The following is a 16574-nucleotide window of genomic DNA, read 5'->3' on the forward strand; positions in this document are numbered from 1 at the left end:
AGCATTTATTTCTTTTGCTACATTTTTTATCATGAAATATTCCTCTTTCTGGTTGACTTGTTACTTAATCATTTAGTCTATAGATTTTCACCAAAGGAGACCTGAACTTGCTCTTAGTCATATAAGCCTGTGAGGTTTGTAGTAAACAGTGTAGCAATGAGGCAGGCTCTCTTTAAGTATTTTGGTTTTCACCTCTGCTCGCAATTCTCATTCCACCATTCTTGCTCTTCCTCTATCTTCATACGAACATATCACAAGCCCTAAATAGTCTCTATAGTTAAGTTATAGCAAAGAAATCAACTAATGAATGTGATCCATTACAGATTTGCTTAGCTCTTCTATATCACTGTTGAAGACAGTACAGTCTTTCAATACATTAGTTGGCATTGTGTTTTATAATGTATTCTTTGAAACTTCATATTTTCTTAGTACGGTATTTATTTTTTTATTCCTTATTTTAAAGAAATGTTTTATTTTGATGTAACCTGTAACTTACGTGCAAACAAGTTTCATCCTTCAAATATATTTTGAAGATTGTGCTTGTATAGATATATGAGAAACAGATTGGTTTATGAAATCATAATCAGGTTGGAAATAGTCACGTTAAGCCTTTATATTATTTAGAGAAAAGAATAACATTTTATGTATTTAACACAGGTCTATTATACGGACTTAATGTAATGTTTTTTTCTAATTTGCTATAGTTATAAAGGGAGAAACCAATTAATATTTTCACAGTACGAAGTTCAGATGATGTTGCTAGTACAGTAATATGCAAGGTGCGTCAGTGAATCTGGTGTTTTTGAAAACTTTATGAATATAAATGTTTTTATTTGTTTAGTTTGACATACATAAACACAATATTATGAACTTATATAAAAGTATTTATATTATTAAAGTTAAGACTTATTTTTAAAATGTCCTTAAGACGTTCACAATTTCGTTGTTGGTACTCTTTAAATTTGTTGTGTTGTTTACTCTTTGTAGCATTTCCACAGCAATTCGATCAACTTTTTTCTTGATTCATCGCCTCAGTTCCTGGTTTGTGTAGTGTGCTGGTGCAATGGTGCCCCCATATCAAGAGATGAAATGGTTAGGAAATAACATATGATGTGGCTCGCAGCATCATCTTGTAGGAAAAAAGTTTTTTTTTTTTTTTTGTGGATGAAAGCAAGTTCAGGAAAAAAGTTTTCTGTTATGGTTACAGCCTGCTGTCTTTCATTAAAAAAAAATTAGTTCCTATAATTCAAAAGGAAAGATCGCACACCATTTGTAAAACTGTGCAGATGTTTCTTATGAAGTGCTATAGGGTTTGTGATGAACCAGTAACAGAAGTTCTGTTTGTTTCAAAATGTAACAAATGGAAATGAGCTTCGTTGTTCATCAGTAAGTTCTTTACAAGTTCTTGGTTTTTATTAATCAGCTGCAAAAATTGCTGGCAGAAATTTACTCTATGTTCATAGTCCTGTTCATGTAATGCATGAGTACCAGTAATTTGAATTTTGTAAGGGTAGAAGTGCAGATCTCTGTGTAAAATTTGCTTCATACAGCTGAAGTGACACAGAGTAGCTTGACGTCGTTGAATGGCTTCTCACACTGTCACAATATTCTCGGATGAATGTACAGCTTTCATACTGCCACCTCTCTTTTTTTAATGTAAATCCAGTAGCAGGAGATCTTGGAGACCTCCGAGGGTGAAATAATGGGATGATGATAATTCTGATAATGATAGTGAAAATTATGTTTGCAATATGATTGTAATTGGGCAGCATCTTGGTTGTTGCTTTGTAAAATATACAATGGAAAAAAAAATTCCCACGTGTTTGCAATAAAATTCTTATCATAATACCAGTAAATGAGGTGACAGACAATAGTAATACAATCTACCTTGCCTGCTCAGCATGTCATAATGAAATAAGTCTATATTAACAAAGGAACCTTTCTTCAGTTCAGTACTTTATTATTTAGTTGACTAGCTGTTCACTTCACTGTATTAAATCATTTTTGTACTGTAGCTGTTTGTATCTTCTCTCTCAATATTCGTTTTCCATACAAAATAATGCTAAGCAGTCGTGAATATATTAGTAGCAGTGCACATAGGAGAAAATTAGAAACTGTTAATGAGGCTAAAAACTTAATGAAAATCTTTGTCTTTAAAAAGAAATTTTGTTATCGTCAAGTCTGTACTTGGCAAGGAAATTAATTAGAAAAGGGCAGCGTACGTGCAAGGGTGTATGGAAGACCAAATCAAGAAGTGATTAGTGCTAGTTCTGAAAATAGCATATGCTATTGCACGCTGCATGGTTATAAGATCTTCCAGTGAGTGTGACTGATACTGGGAAGCAAGAAGTCTTATGGATTAATGGCGACTATGCCAAAATCTTACCATTGGAAAAAAAAAAAAAAAAAGAGTTCTGAAAATAATAAACATTCCAACAATTCAGAAGTTCAAGAAGAGCATGATATTAAATGATAAAGTATGTAAATGTGTACTGCTAAATACTGATTAGAAGCCTCTTTCCAGAAATGGTAGATGGTGAAACTAAAAATTCTTTCAGACAAACCTTGTAAGCCATTTCTGAGAGATTCCAAAACTAAAAGGTATTTTATATTCATACAAAAGCTGGACAACAGATTAAAATATTCTGGCTGTGCTATTCTCCCACATTAAATGGTATTTACTGTGTGATATGTTTATTATTCCAATCACTCAATCAAAGGACATTATGGAAAATGCCGACTTCATGTCGATTTCACAAAACACTTCCACTCTGTTTATGTTTATTATTTTGAGATGAAAATTCACAGACTGTGTGGCTTGATGATTGTATGAACGATTGACAAGGTCTTAGAAAGAAGATCAAATTACACGAGACCAATGCTTCTCACTTAAGTGCATGTATGATATATAGTACAATTGTTCCAAGAAAAAATGGCCGGACTCTTGTTGGGATCAGAATCAAAGTTTTAACATGTGATTCACTTGTCATTTCAAAAGAAGATGGGTATGTGGCCTCCTAATTGATATGATCGATCATTTAGGGTTAATTGAATGTTCCTCATTCAGTTGATTTTTGGAATGCAGTCTATGGTCTAGTGGATAGAATTCTAGTCTCATATACAAGAGCTTAGGGTTCAATCACGGCTGGAGAAGTTTTTTTGTTGTATAATTTTTCATTTTCTGTAACTTATTTTTCCTATGTTAACACAATTTTTTGTTGTATGATAAACCATGAATACACGAGAGTTTTTTAAGAGAACCTCTAAAACGAGAGTTACACTGATAAAGTATGTATATTAAAATGTGTTCTCATCAACATAATAACTGGTTGTATACACCTGTCGATGAATTGTTGCAGTTAATTCAGAATGTCTCTGGTACCCTGGCTATTTTAAATTATTTTACTTCAATTGTAGAAGACGATTTTATTTTGTGCCACAATTATCTTTTTGTTGTAAAATAATACTTTCTTTCTTAATTTCGCATGTCACTGTCTAAAATACATAACTTTAATTTTAGAACGTGCATTACTTAACCTTTAAGAGCATCCATGGATACAAGTGACTTAAACCTGGGAACTTTGTGTTTGTGCTAGGACAATGCGTTATAGTGAACATATTTTTCATCATGATGATATGGACCCTGCTATTCTGCCATAAAAGTTTGAAAGCCTTAAATTTAAAATAGAAGTCGTGCTTACATTAGCTTAGTTTGAAACACTGCTATTTCACTGCTAATGATGTAAATTAAATCGTATTAAGATGTAGGAAACAGATAATAATTCACTTACTGAACTCAGTCCTAAAAACCAGAATCCATTTGCTGCTTTAAAACTGACAGAAATATGGATGTTTAGAGTTGTTTTTAGATAAGCTAAGTATCATCACTAAAGTAATACTGTTATACTGCATGGATATGCTAAAAGAATAGAATTAAATAATTCAGTCATGATTTGGATTCGAACTCATCACGAAAAGATTACAGAGCCGAAGTTCTGGTTCTGAGTCACTCTGTAGCCTTACGAACACTCACCTAAGTGAATATGTCTACCACAGGGGACATTTGAAATGTTCTATAATGGACATTGTATGTTTTTAACCACTATTCAGCTTTGTTACAACACAGAATGTTGGGAAAAAATTATTTACCCCTTAGAAACATATTCTCTTTTGAATTCAGCTAAGTCCTGCCTGTGCTTGTACAAATCTGCTTTCCTGAGACTAAGAAAATTCCATGCAGCCATTTTTTTAGGACCACTGTACATGAAAAACAAACAAATTTACATGAGCTTCTGTGCAAAGGACATGATATATGGAAAACCATCATTACTCGCATATTTGATGTGACTAGGACATTAACATTATGTCAACTTGCAAAAATATTTGAGAAGAGAAGGAACTCGTGGAAATTTTATATACTGACTCAGTATGACCCTTGATTCTGTCTCACAGGAAAAAATTAAATTAATTGACAGCTGTTATTTTCTACACAACTGCTGACATATCAAGGAAAGATCAGCTTAGTGTTGTGATTAGATAACTGAATTTAAATATGAAAAATGACAAAAACATTGGAAGTAAGGAATCATTTTTAGGACACTTTGATGTTACAGAATGTAGAGCAGAACATTTGAAAAGGAGGTAATAAAAATCCTATATGGCAAGGGCACATCAGTCTAGAAAATTGCAAGGGTTAGGACTATGTTGGCGGTGCAATCATGTGTGCTAAATATTCAGGATTATAAACTCGTATAAGTAATGTGGTAATGTATAATATATTCATTATACAGCTCACAACTGAAATTTATTGCTCAGTGACTCCGTGAAAATAGTAGGCTACTATAGATATAACAATTTTATAAAAACTACAGATTGTGTTCACATTTTTTTTAGTAGAAGTATTGCCTATTGGCAACAGCTTAGTAACATTTTAGCTAATGACTAATCAGAAATGCTTAACTAGAACTCTGAAAAAGTTATACCCAACTAGGTGGTCGTCTCAATTTGATTCTTTACCAGAGATAAGATACAGTTTGCTTAGCTTGGTTAGCACTCAAAAGAAAGAAGATGGCCGAGATAAATGAAGCTCTCAGTTTAAAGAAAAATCTTGAATCCTTTTTCTCATATTTATGTTTCAAAACGTCATATAGGAGAATGTCAATTTAGTATAAAAATTGTTGGAAAGCTCAGATGCTGACCTTCAGTTTCTTCTGTCTTAGAAGCTGCTGTAAATAGTCTAAGTTAAGGGATAATTTTGAAGATCTGGTGAAGGAGACACTCATGAATATTGAAACAAAACTAGTTCTTAAACATCAGACATAAGAAAAAAAATGTTGAATGAGTTACGCTGTGACTCACTGATTCCAGAACATAGCATACAAATTCCAGGAAATCATTCCAAAAGTGATCCTCCATACATTCTTAAGTTAGATTCCATGGAACTACTCTGCAGTACATATGAGGATCACCTTCAAATTTATACAGATGGATCTCTAAATCCTAATAATGGGACATCAGGAAGAGGGTATTATATTCCAAAATATCAAATATATATATATATATATATATATATATATATAAAACTAAATAAATAAACAAATAAAATATATTGACTACACCCCACCTTTGGCTACTAGCATCAGGCATCTATAATGAACACTGATCAAAATACCCCTCATTTCTCGTGAAAAACAACAACTGAATAGACTACAGTGGACTATGGTGGTACTTTATGTTGTCAACAAACAGCTGGATACATTAAGAAGATTGATTTACACTGTGACTCACTAAGTTTTTGAAGTAACTGTTTTCAACACTTAATATAATGTTTCAGCAGTTAACCAAGTGTATTATGAATGTCATTGACCATTTTTCATTTAGAACTGTCGACTGAACAATTGAAAGAAAAGGCCTGTCAACTTGTGGGTAAATATTACTCACATTTGTCAGTTATTTTATTGACTAACTAGTCAGTTTTAAGACAGATGACAGTCAAAATGCGAAGGAAAAAAATATCATCCACAAAAGAACTCGCGAGATTTTTGCTTATTGATAACAGTTGTTAACGTGTAGGCTACACTCCCTGACTTGTGCATCACAGTTCAATTGTACCTAATCCTACCCATCATGTCGGCAGTAGCTCAAAGATCTTTTTCTAAACTGAAACTGATCAAAACATTTTTGAGAAACACGATAGCTTTTTATGATACCATACCTAATTTGTTTCAATGTACTTATATTCCTCTTATAATATTATGAACAGTAGGCTATAATAAACATAGACGAAGTAATGAGATATTTGAAGGGTCACAGTAGGCTATAATAAACATAGGCGAAGTAATGAGATATTTGAAGGGTCACGAAAATTAGTCTGCAGAGAGGCATACCAAAGTCTGGCCAGTAGTTCAGAAGTTTCAAACTCAGATGCTGATGACATGATCTAATAGATCAGTACAGTTGCATCAGTACAGTTGCAATGAATCCCGAACTCTCCGAAATTCACCTGAGGAATCACAAAACTGTTACCGTGTTTGTAGAACATTTTCACTGCAGAAGCATGATGTGCTCCAGTCCATGGCTCCATTGGAGAAATTAACATCCCTGATTTAAGGGGTTAACTTATTTCCATTGTGCCTCACAAATGCAACAAAATTAAATATAAATTAACATACCTGTTGCAAGATATTTCTGATACTCGAAAATTTGCCTACATTGTGCAACAATTTGAGACAAACTGGTAAGCAACTTCCTTACAAACCGTACATAAAATTTTTATCCTGATACAAAATAGCATAGAATTATTATTAATAAATAGATACCGATATTCAATTTGATATTTCACATAACTGTGTGATGTTGCTGAATAATTAATAACAATATAATTCTTTTCCACCTTTACATGCTTTGTAAAGTGTATCAGCTGTTGATATAAATTATACAGCTATCATCATGCAAACTTGCCACAGTGTGTCTTACTGCCAAAAGCAAGATAGACATGCAGAGTGATCACACTTTATATTTCTGTTCACTGTAGTTAAGTGAAGAATTACAATTGCAATGCTCTTCTTTCTCACTCATGTTCATATAAACATCATCGGACCTTATATGCTGGTCTAATTAAGTAGTTGTATTTTTATTTTCTGTTAATTCGTTTTCATAGTCAATTGGAATTTATTTATCAGCGTTTTTGGTGTGTACCTACTTTTTCTGAACAAAATTTGAGCAATGCCAAATCAATGTTTTGAACAGGATTTAAGCTAGAAAATAAATAATTGTCGCAAAAATGCACAAGTGAAAAATTATATTTGTGCAAATTGCGAAATGCTTGTGCAATATTGTTGTAAATAATTGGGCAGAAAGATAAAATTAATAAAGTATGATATACTTATGTAAGTAAATTATTAGACGTAGGTATGTTTAGAATCAATTACTGCTTAATTTACATCACATTAAAATACATTTTATGGGCACTCTGAGCATTGAAATTCTTTATCAGTAGGCCCTTCAAGATTTGTTAGCAGAATGCTAACTCTTTTTACTGAAAGGCGGTTTCTAATTCCAGTTTTTACAAGATTCATGCAACTGAATCCTCAGTCACAATTTACAGTATGCGATGGAATTATATAAATCAATTAGAAGAAATTGTTCACTTAACTTACATGAATTGCACCAACTCTTTGAAATCAATTCCTGAGCATCTATTGTTCCAATACCTTTTTGAACATTGCCCATGCCATTACCATTTCATTTAAATTCAAATTAGTTCAAACACATCTCTGATTTCATTTTCTCCATTACCATCTTCGTTTTTGAAGTCCAATGTGATTGTCGCATTTTTGCACATTTTCATTCAAAGTTTGTTGCATTTTTAGAAGTCGACTAGGAAAATGCGACTGTGTCTTAAACCCTGGTTTTGAATAATCTTAAAAATGTACTTTATTTGTTTAAACAACTTATTATTGCGATATAAACCATATGGAACAGGCTGGAGATACATCCCTCTTACTCCAGAGTACTTCAAGTAGTGTGAGAGAGAAGAGTTACAAAACGAGAAATGTGAGATGTATACACTCTAACAGGGCTCATTTACTTGAAAATAGAATCTACATACAAATTATTTTACTGAGAGTTTCGAAAATTATTTACTTTTTTATAATCCATCTTAAAGTAAGAAAAATCTTAAAATGAAAGTGGTAAGTATACTGACACTTTAATTTCTAATAAGTTACTGCAGATCTTGATGATCTTAATGACTTTATTTAAATTTGCAGATAATTGAAAGTGACACTTCAGATTCTTTATCTTCAATTGACATTACGTCTCTTCCAGCAGAGGTGCAAATATCTGTTCACCATCTTGTTAGTTGTTTGCATAGCTTACTAGTTCAGCTAGAAATGCGAGAAGACATATACAGTTTGGGTTATCTTAGTGGACTAGTAGCAAGCCAATTGGAAATTCTTCCAGATGCAAATAACAGACGGAAAGTAAGTACATGGAGTTAGTGTGCTTTTCTCCTTCTTGTTTTGCTTTGAAATTAGATTGTAGATATGCAGAGTGTTTGTGTCTAATTGAATGCTTTCCTTATTCAGACAGCTCCTAACAATTGTTCGCTAATTCTCATTGACCGCACATTGGATCTGGCAAGTGTAACCAGTCACAATACAGACTCACTGTTAGATAGAATTCTAGCAGTGTTGCCACGATTACCAGGACACAACAACGATGTTGCCATCAATATGTCATCTATTTGCAATGCCAAAGTGTAGGTACGATTGAGTAATATCTCTTACAGAAAGTGAGTAAAACAGTTTATGTTATTAAACTATAGTAGTCACACCATTAGCTGAGAGTCATCTTTTTGTTTTGGGAGACCCCAGTGCAAAATCTGGCAGGTCTTAGTGTAATTTGTGGTAAACAGAGGTGATTTGGGGTATGTTTTTATTAGGATTCTCCCATCTCTCCTGCTTACTTCACCATTTCTCTACTCACTATTAACCATAAAATTAAGTACACAAAGTTGTAGTTTCACAGCAATGTGCTCATAGACCTGATGATTGATGGTGGAAAGATATCCAGTCATAAAAAGCACTGATGGATTGGGGATAAGTCTGTCTCACTTTTTCTCTCTTCTGCACATTTGCGCACATACACACACTCAAACCATACCACACTACACTATATCCACATCTTTTCTCTTCATTTTCCTCTCCTCTCCTTCCCCCCCCCCCCTCTTTCTCTCAAGTAAAATTCTGTGATGAATACAGATCGTATTGAAACTTCGTTTTTTGGGTTACTCCGCTTCTTGCCATCAATACAGCACTACTCCATTCATTGTTACAAGCAAAATTAAATACCGATAGATGGGCAAATTCCTAATGTCGTACTTATGTATTCATAAATCTTATGATTATGAGGCAAAACAATAACTTGGCAACTGAGCGAGATGGCTCGGTGGTAATGCTTTAGATTCTCATTTGGGAGGTCTTGGGTTCAAACCTTGTTGCCGGTCAATTTCAATGAGGTTTTTCATGGTTTCCCTCAGTCACAAAGGCAAATACTGGATTGAAAATTTGCATACCATGATTCATTATAATAATTAATAAAATAAATTGCAAATCAATTAAACACAAGCCCTGTAATATATGGGTCATTCTCATGAAACCCGTCACTTTTGGAACCCAAAAATGGTAACAATTGAAATTGTAAGGAGATTAATTTTTTGATAGGTATTGGTTAAAGGTGTGAAAGGTAAGTCAGGTGTGTTAGTGGCCATGTCTAAATCTTCGTGTGCTACGAGAAATAAAACAAAATCAATTTTCAGATTCCACGGTGTCCACAGCATCTCCACGGTGTCCACAGTTTTAATCCGTAGATTATTCCTATGGCTCAGTAAAGGCAATTTGATTTACACACCGATTTGAAATCAATATTGAAAATGAAATAAGTCACAAATTTTATTATCCATAATAATATTACCTGATTGTTATCAGATATAATGCGATTGAGCCACATTACAAAATGAAATAAATATTTATGTTCGCTCGCAAACATATTTAATTAATAATGCGAATTATCACTAACAGTAATAAACGCATTAATTTATATGTTTATAAATAATACCATATTGGATTACACTTTTTTTACTTGGTTATTTAACAATGCTATGTCAACTACTCGGTTATTTAGCGTCAATGGAATTGGTGATAGCGAGATGGTATTTGGCCGGATGAGGCCAGGGATTCGCCATAGATTACCTGAAAGTCACCTTATGGTTGACGAAACCTCGAAAAAAACCCAAGCAGGTAATCAGTCCAAGCGGGAATTGAACCCAAGCCCGAGCGAAACTCCGGATCGACAGGCAAGCGCCTCAGCTGACAGAGCTACGCCGGTGACTGATTTCACTTATTTCATGAAGATGTTTAAATAGAAATAAGAAATGATTTACGATTATAGTAATAACAATAATGATTCTGATTCTTTTATAAGTACATACACACTTATGCCCTACAAAAAAATATGAACCACTTCTGTAGAAGATACAAACCAACTCCTTTACACAAAAGAAAATTTTCAATGACCCATACCACATTGAAATTTACACATATAACCCAATTCATTGAAAATTTGCAAAAAAAAAAATGATTTTCTTTACACCACTATACTGATGCGCCTTTATTGTATCACGTGATGCTTGTACTCCAAACTGTGGCTACTCTTGTGTCAGTAGGAATTATTCTGGCCAACAGCTGTGCGAGAAACTATTCTCTTACAGTGCTGCAGCATTTTATACATCTTAATTATTTTGCCACATATGATGCGTCTTACTAATTGTTTACTTTTATATTCTACAGAAGAAAATGAAGATTTTAATTGTTGTTCTAGCAACTCTCCAAGGATCAGTTTCTTCTTTATGTCAGAAGGAACTGGACGCCCTCTTAGAAAAGTACGAACTGCAGTGCGCGAGGAAGATTGGTTTGCTTTTTTCCTTCTCTGTGATACGAGACAGAGTACAGCATAGGCCTATTTAATTTTTTTACACGTGAATAAAGTTTTTCCAATTTTTCTGTTAAAAGTTTAAGCTTAATGTTTCGGCTTTTAGTTTTCGAATAACTTCACTACCCTTTATTAGCAGGAGAGCTTTTTGTATCCTTTCCCAAATTGCTATAATTACATTGTTGAATATATTTGTTCTTAATTTTCGTGCAATATTCTCTCATCCATTCTCTTCGTTTTTCCTTCGCTCTCTTAATTCTCTATTAGTCATGGCCGAAACTGTCTTAATTTTTCGTTGCTTCTTCCTCTTAGCCCATATCTTACTCTCCGATGCTATGTAAGCAGCGTGCTTTTCAGGATCTGTTTCCATCATTAAACACTCTGGTTCTATTTTCCTTGCAAGTTGCACGTTTCGACTTTTGACATTTCTTGAAACGTCAGATTTCTTATTTTTATAAATTTCTGTCTTTAAGCTTACTTTTCTTGTCCTTCCCTTATTATCTTATTTTTTCCGTCTAGTCAGTTCACCACCACTCATCGTGTAATACAGATACATGATACAGTCGCGATATTGTATCCATATAGAACTATGTAGAGACCGTATTTTTCCAGCTACATCATAAACATCATATCATTAATAATTATCATGGCCTGTGAACTAAATACCCCGTTCTAAATAAATGCACGGTGTTTACAGCCACGGTGTCCACTCCCACAGTGTCCACATTTCACACTTTGCTCTGGTGTGTTCTAATTACTTTTAAGCATATTAATTTTTCCGATTATATTTCATAAATAGCCTATGAAGCCATTACTTACCCAGCAGTTGGTAATTCCGCCTTGCGTAGTTGAGCTGGCACTTTATCCACGGTGTCCACTTAAAAAAATGAACACTTGCTATTTGATGCACTTTTGAACTTGACACGCAAGTGCTGATTTTTGTATGTCTGAGAAAGCACTGGCAATTCACCGTCTTCATCTCCCGAATGTTCTGGAAGCACCACATTGAACTTCTCTTTTAAAGCGGCAAATTCAAAGCGAAGAATCATCCGTTCCATGGCAAAGCCGAAAACTCGTGGACAAAAACTACACTACTTCTGTAGTGACATTGGGCACTTTTATAAAACTGTTGTATATGGGATGTTTACTTCCTTTAACACACTTTTCAATACAATGTGTTTCTTTGTAATCGGATTTATAGTTTAAAGGTGATATTTATTGAAAATGATATTTTGTAGTGCGGGACATCCACGGTGTCCACATGTTTGGGTATTCCAAGCTATGCATGACGGTAAGAAAATGTAATATCGACCTACAGTGGGTGATCAAATTATTAGGGACACTTGGTAAAAGTAGGAATTTCATCTTCAAATTCACATAAAACACAAGTAATTTGGATTTTATCAACTGGAAAAGCTTTATTACTCTAAATAGTGTTTTATAAACAATAGTATTAAATATTTAATTGTGTAATAATGAATATGGAATGAAATAAACAAGAAAACTAATATTTTGTCACACATCCCTTTGCAGCAATGACAGTTTTAACTCTCTTTGGCATACTACAAATGCAATGGATACAATTGTTTTTAATTTCTTGGCCGTGATGCCACACATTGATAAGTTTTTCTATTAAAGATTGTTTATTTGTAACAATTTCTGAATGAACTTGGCTCTTCATTAGCTCCCAAATATTTTCAAGCGGATTAAGGTCCGGAGAGTTACCAGGCCAATCCAGAACCTTAATTTTGTTGTCATACAGGGATTTGATCACCTTATTTGCCTTGTGACAGGGCGCAGAGTCATGCATGAGTACAAAATAACCATCTGGAAACCATTCACGGACTTGTGAAAGAAGCCGTTCCTTCAGAACCTTTATGTATTGATATTGTCTCATCATTCCTTGAACAAAATACAGGCGACCAGTTCCATGGTCACTAATCACAGACCACACCATGAAGCTTAGAGGATGTTTAACAGTCTTCTACATAGAAAGGCGCCAATGAGAGATGCTGAAATCAACATATCTTCTATGACAACCCATCGGAGGATCAGAGTTAGGGTTTTCATGTCGCACTCCAACCAAGAAACCATTCCTGAAACCATACATGGTGAAGAAGCATCTCTCAATCTTGGACTGTGGATGATTGGAAAAAAGTGAGTTGTTTGTCATTCACATGATTTCTTTGTTAATCACAATTTTACTTTGTGCAGATGTGTTTTATGTAGCCTACTGTTTATTTCTTTTTTGAGGTGTGTTTTTCAGATGAATCTACCATACAGATACTTGCTGACAAATCTGTGTTCGTTAGAAGGCGTAAAGGTGAAAAGTACAATAAAATGACTGTATTATGAAGACTGTTAAACATCCTCTGAGCCTCATGATGTGGTCTGTGATTTGTGGCCATGGAACTGGTCGCCTGTATTTTGTTCAAGGAATGATGAGACAATATCAATACATAAAGGTTCTGAAGGAACGGCTTCTTTCACAAGTCCGTGAATGGTTTCCAGATGGTTATTTTGTACTCATGCATGACTCTGCGCCCTGTCACAAGGCAAATAAGGTGATCAAATCCCTGTATGACAACAAAATTAAGGTTCTGGATTGGCCTGGTAACTCTCCGGACCTTAATCCGCTTGAAAATATATGGGAGCTAATGAAGAGCCAAGTTCATTCAGAAATTGTTACAAATAAACAATCTTTAATAAAAAAACTTATCAATGTGTGGCATCACGGCCAAGAAATTAAAAACAATTGTATCCATTGCATTTGTAGTATGCCAAAGAAAGTTAAAACTCTCATTGCTGCAAAGGGATGTGTGACAAAATATTAGTTTTCTTGTTTATTTCATTCCATATTCATTATTACACAATTAAATATGTAATAATATTGTTTATAAAACACTATTTAGAGTAATAAAGCTTTTCCAGTTGATAAAATCTAAATTACTTGTGTTTTATGTGAATTTGAAGACGAAATTCCTACTTTTACCAAGTGTCCCTAATAATTTGATAACCCACTGTAAGTTTAGGGTGGATAACTAGGTGTGTGCTGTATTCTTTACACAGGAAACATTTTTCAAGTTGCAAGATATTGTAGAAATCTATGCAGGGGAAAGAAATGTGATGAGTTTCGTGAGAATGACCCATATACAAATACCGGTGTATGAAAATGTTGGGGCCTCAATTTCCTAATTTTAAAGGAGAGAGATTTCAAAGTTTGATTAAATCCTGAAATCATATTATATATAGAAGCAATGTTTTCACATTTTAAAAATGTTTTTAGACCTACTGGCAGTTATTTGGATGTGTATTCTCATTTGATTTGGGTTTTGTCTGTTCGTTATTAATATTTAAAGGTATAGTTTGTCTAGTTTTTGTAGCATGACACTTTATTCATCCAATAAAAATGTTATGTTTTATTTATTTTAATTAGGTTTTACTATAAAAATGGAACAACTTCTGATGTGTTTAGTGTTTAATGAAAATTTATGGAAATTGAAAAAAAATGAAAATTACACATGTTTCTTGTTTACAAGGTGTTTATGCCTTACACGTGCTCGACTTATTCATTATCTTCACAATCCATTACCAAATCGAGATAATATTGATGATGTATACATGGAATAAACTGAAGAAGTTTTATCACATCTGTATGTTTATTCTTCATGCTTTTCCTCGATCTAGAGTACTTGTGCTTTAAGGCCATTCTTGTTGAATTGCCTTTCTTCCTGGTGTTGTACTCCTCAAAATCCATGTTCATTTGGTATTTAAGTTTCATAACCCATGGATTGGTTTCTTCAAAATGGAAACAAATTTAGTCGGTGAACCTGATATTTGCACCACTTACACATGTCGTTTTGTTAGTATTTGCTAGACCCTTTTTCAGATCTCTCAGATCATAGAAGTCATTGCGTTGTATACCTGCTACAAAGAACTTTTTCTTTTGTCCACAATCCAGTATTATTTTCTGCCACAAGAGGACGGTGTCGCTGATACTTTCGATTTTGCAAAGTCTCTATCTGACTGTAAAAATGTATGTTCAGACTTCAAGAATCAGTCTTCAAACTCAGAAAACTGGTTGATTTGAATGAGGTAAGAGCTGAGAGTCATTGTATTCCAATTTTTGTTTTGTCCTTCCGCAGTTGTCTGAGAAAACCACATGTTTCTTAGCATCAGATGTTTCATGATATAATTTCCTATTTCATCACTACCTCTAGCTGCAATGCTCTGACTCCATAGGAACATGTAATAATAATAATAAAAATAATAATAATAATCATAATCATCATCCGTGGTGCCACAGCCCTTGAAAGGCCCAGACCTTCCAGCTGGCTGCTGGCCTATGTTTACATCCCGAAACAGAGGTGGACAGTCATCCAACCAGAAAATGGAGGTATCGTATGGTTAGCATGATGATCCCCCCAGCCATTATAGCTGGTTTTTGCAACCGGATTTCACTACCTATCATATCTCCCCAAGTGCATCATGATGCTGATGGGCACCAGTCCCATACACTGGTCGAAATTTCATGAGAAAATTTCTTCCCCATGAGGACTTAAACTAGTGCACATTCCGTAACACGAGTCCTAGGCAGGATATCTTAGACCATGATGCTATGGATAGGAACATGTAGCTTATGTATTTTCCACAGTCATGGATACCCACGTTGTAGGTCCATAACTTTCGTGCATAAAAAGCTGAAGAACTCGTGAGTTTAGATGTTGGTAGAGTTTGTTGTAGATCGACGGAAATTATATGAACAGAATCATCCTCTTTTGCTATTAGAGAATACTCTGCCATCTTTGATTTGAGTGATGAAATTCCTTATCCCTCTTTGCAGAAATGTTCTCCTCTTCAGTACCATTTTCTGATTTAATTTGCAGGGAGTCACAGGTCTTACATGTATCCAATGGTGGAAATTGGAATCCATCATTATATTCCTCGGTAAATATTCGTCAGTACTTGTCTTCAGACATGTTGGTAACTCTTTTTCTGCAACAAACTCAATAGGGGTATATCATATACAGAGTTTTAATGTTCATGCCTTCCCATCTATTTTTTAACTTAAAAATAAAAGTGTTCTGTTTGTAACTGGGCCCATTTTCATCGGTTTTTTATCTCCTTTTTATAGGAATAGCATCAATACATCCCAATAAATAAGCATTTTAAGTGTTCGCATAGGCTTCCGCAGCTGGTGTACATGGTGTGTGGATAAGCTTGGATTGGACAACGTAGGACCAATCAGATGCCAGAAGGAGAACCTACGACCTATCACCACAAGTACTCCCCCCATCGAGACTACTATATATATACGAGCTCACAGACTATTTCTTTATCCAACAACTGCTCTGAAGATGACCACAACACAGAGGTCGAAATGTCAGCCACTAACACCAAGACAACGCGGTAGAAGCCCTGAAGCTTATCCACACATCAAATAAGCATTTTGCTTATCGAAGTCAGAAAGATCCCAAAACCCATTGAACAGTAAGGATATCTGTATTTTTTTTAATTTGGAAACAACTGAGAAAACAGGTTTTTCTTCTATTTTTGCGGCAGCAACAGTTTTACCAGTCTTG

General features: G+C 34.3%; 1 protein-coding gene across 5 annotated transcripts in view; it reads left to right on the plus strand.

Annotated features, from left to right (window-relative positions):
• Positions 1-16574, plus strand: part of LOC138704930 (sec1 family domain-containing protein 2-like) — a 115812-nt gene that overhangs the window by 16643 nt on the left and 82595 nt on the right. For all 5 annotated transcript variants that reach the window (XM_069833359.1, XM_069833356.1, XM_069833360.1 and 2 more), the window contains 2 exons: positions 8271-8483; positions 8589-8761. In XM_069833359.1, coding sequence (XP_069689460.1) covers positions 8271-8483; positions 8589-8761 — 386 coding nt within the window. The remainder of the gene's footprint in view (positions 1-8270; positions 8484-8588; positions 8762-16574) is intronic.

The sequence above is a fragment of the Periplaneta americana genome, chromosome 8, assembly GCF_040183065.1.
Source record: "Periplaneta americana isolate PAMFEO1 chromosome 8, P.americana_PAMFEO1_priV1, whole genome shotgun sequence".
NCBI lineage: Eukaryota > Metazoa > Arthropoda > Insecta > Blattodea > Blattidae > Periplaneta > Periplaneta americana.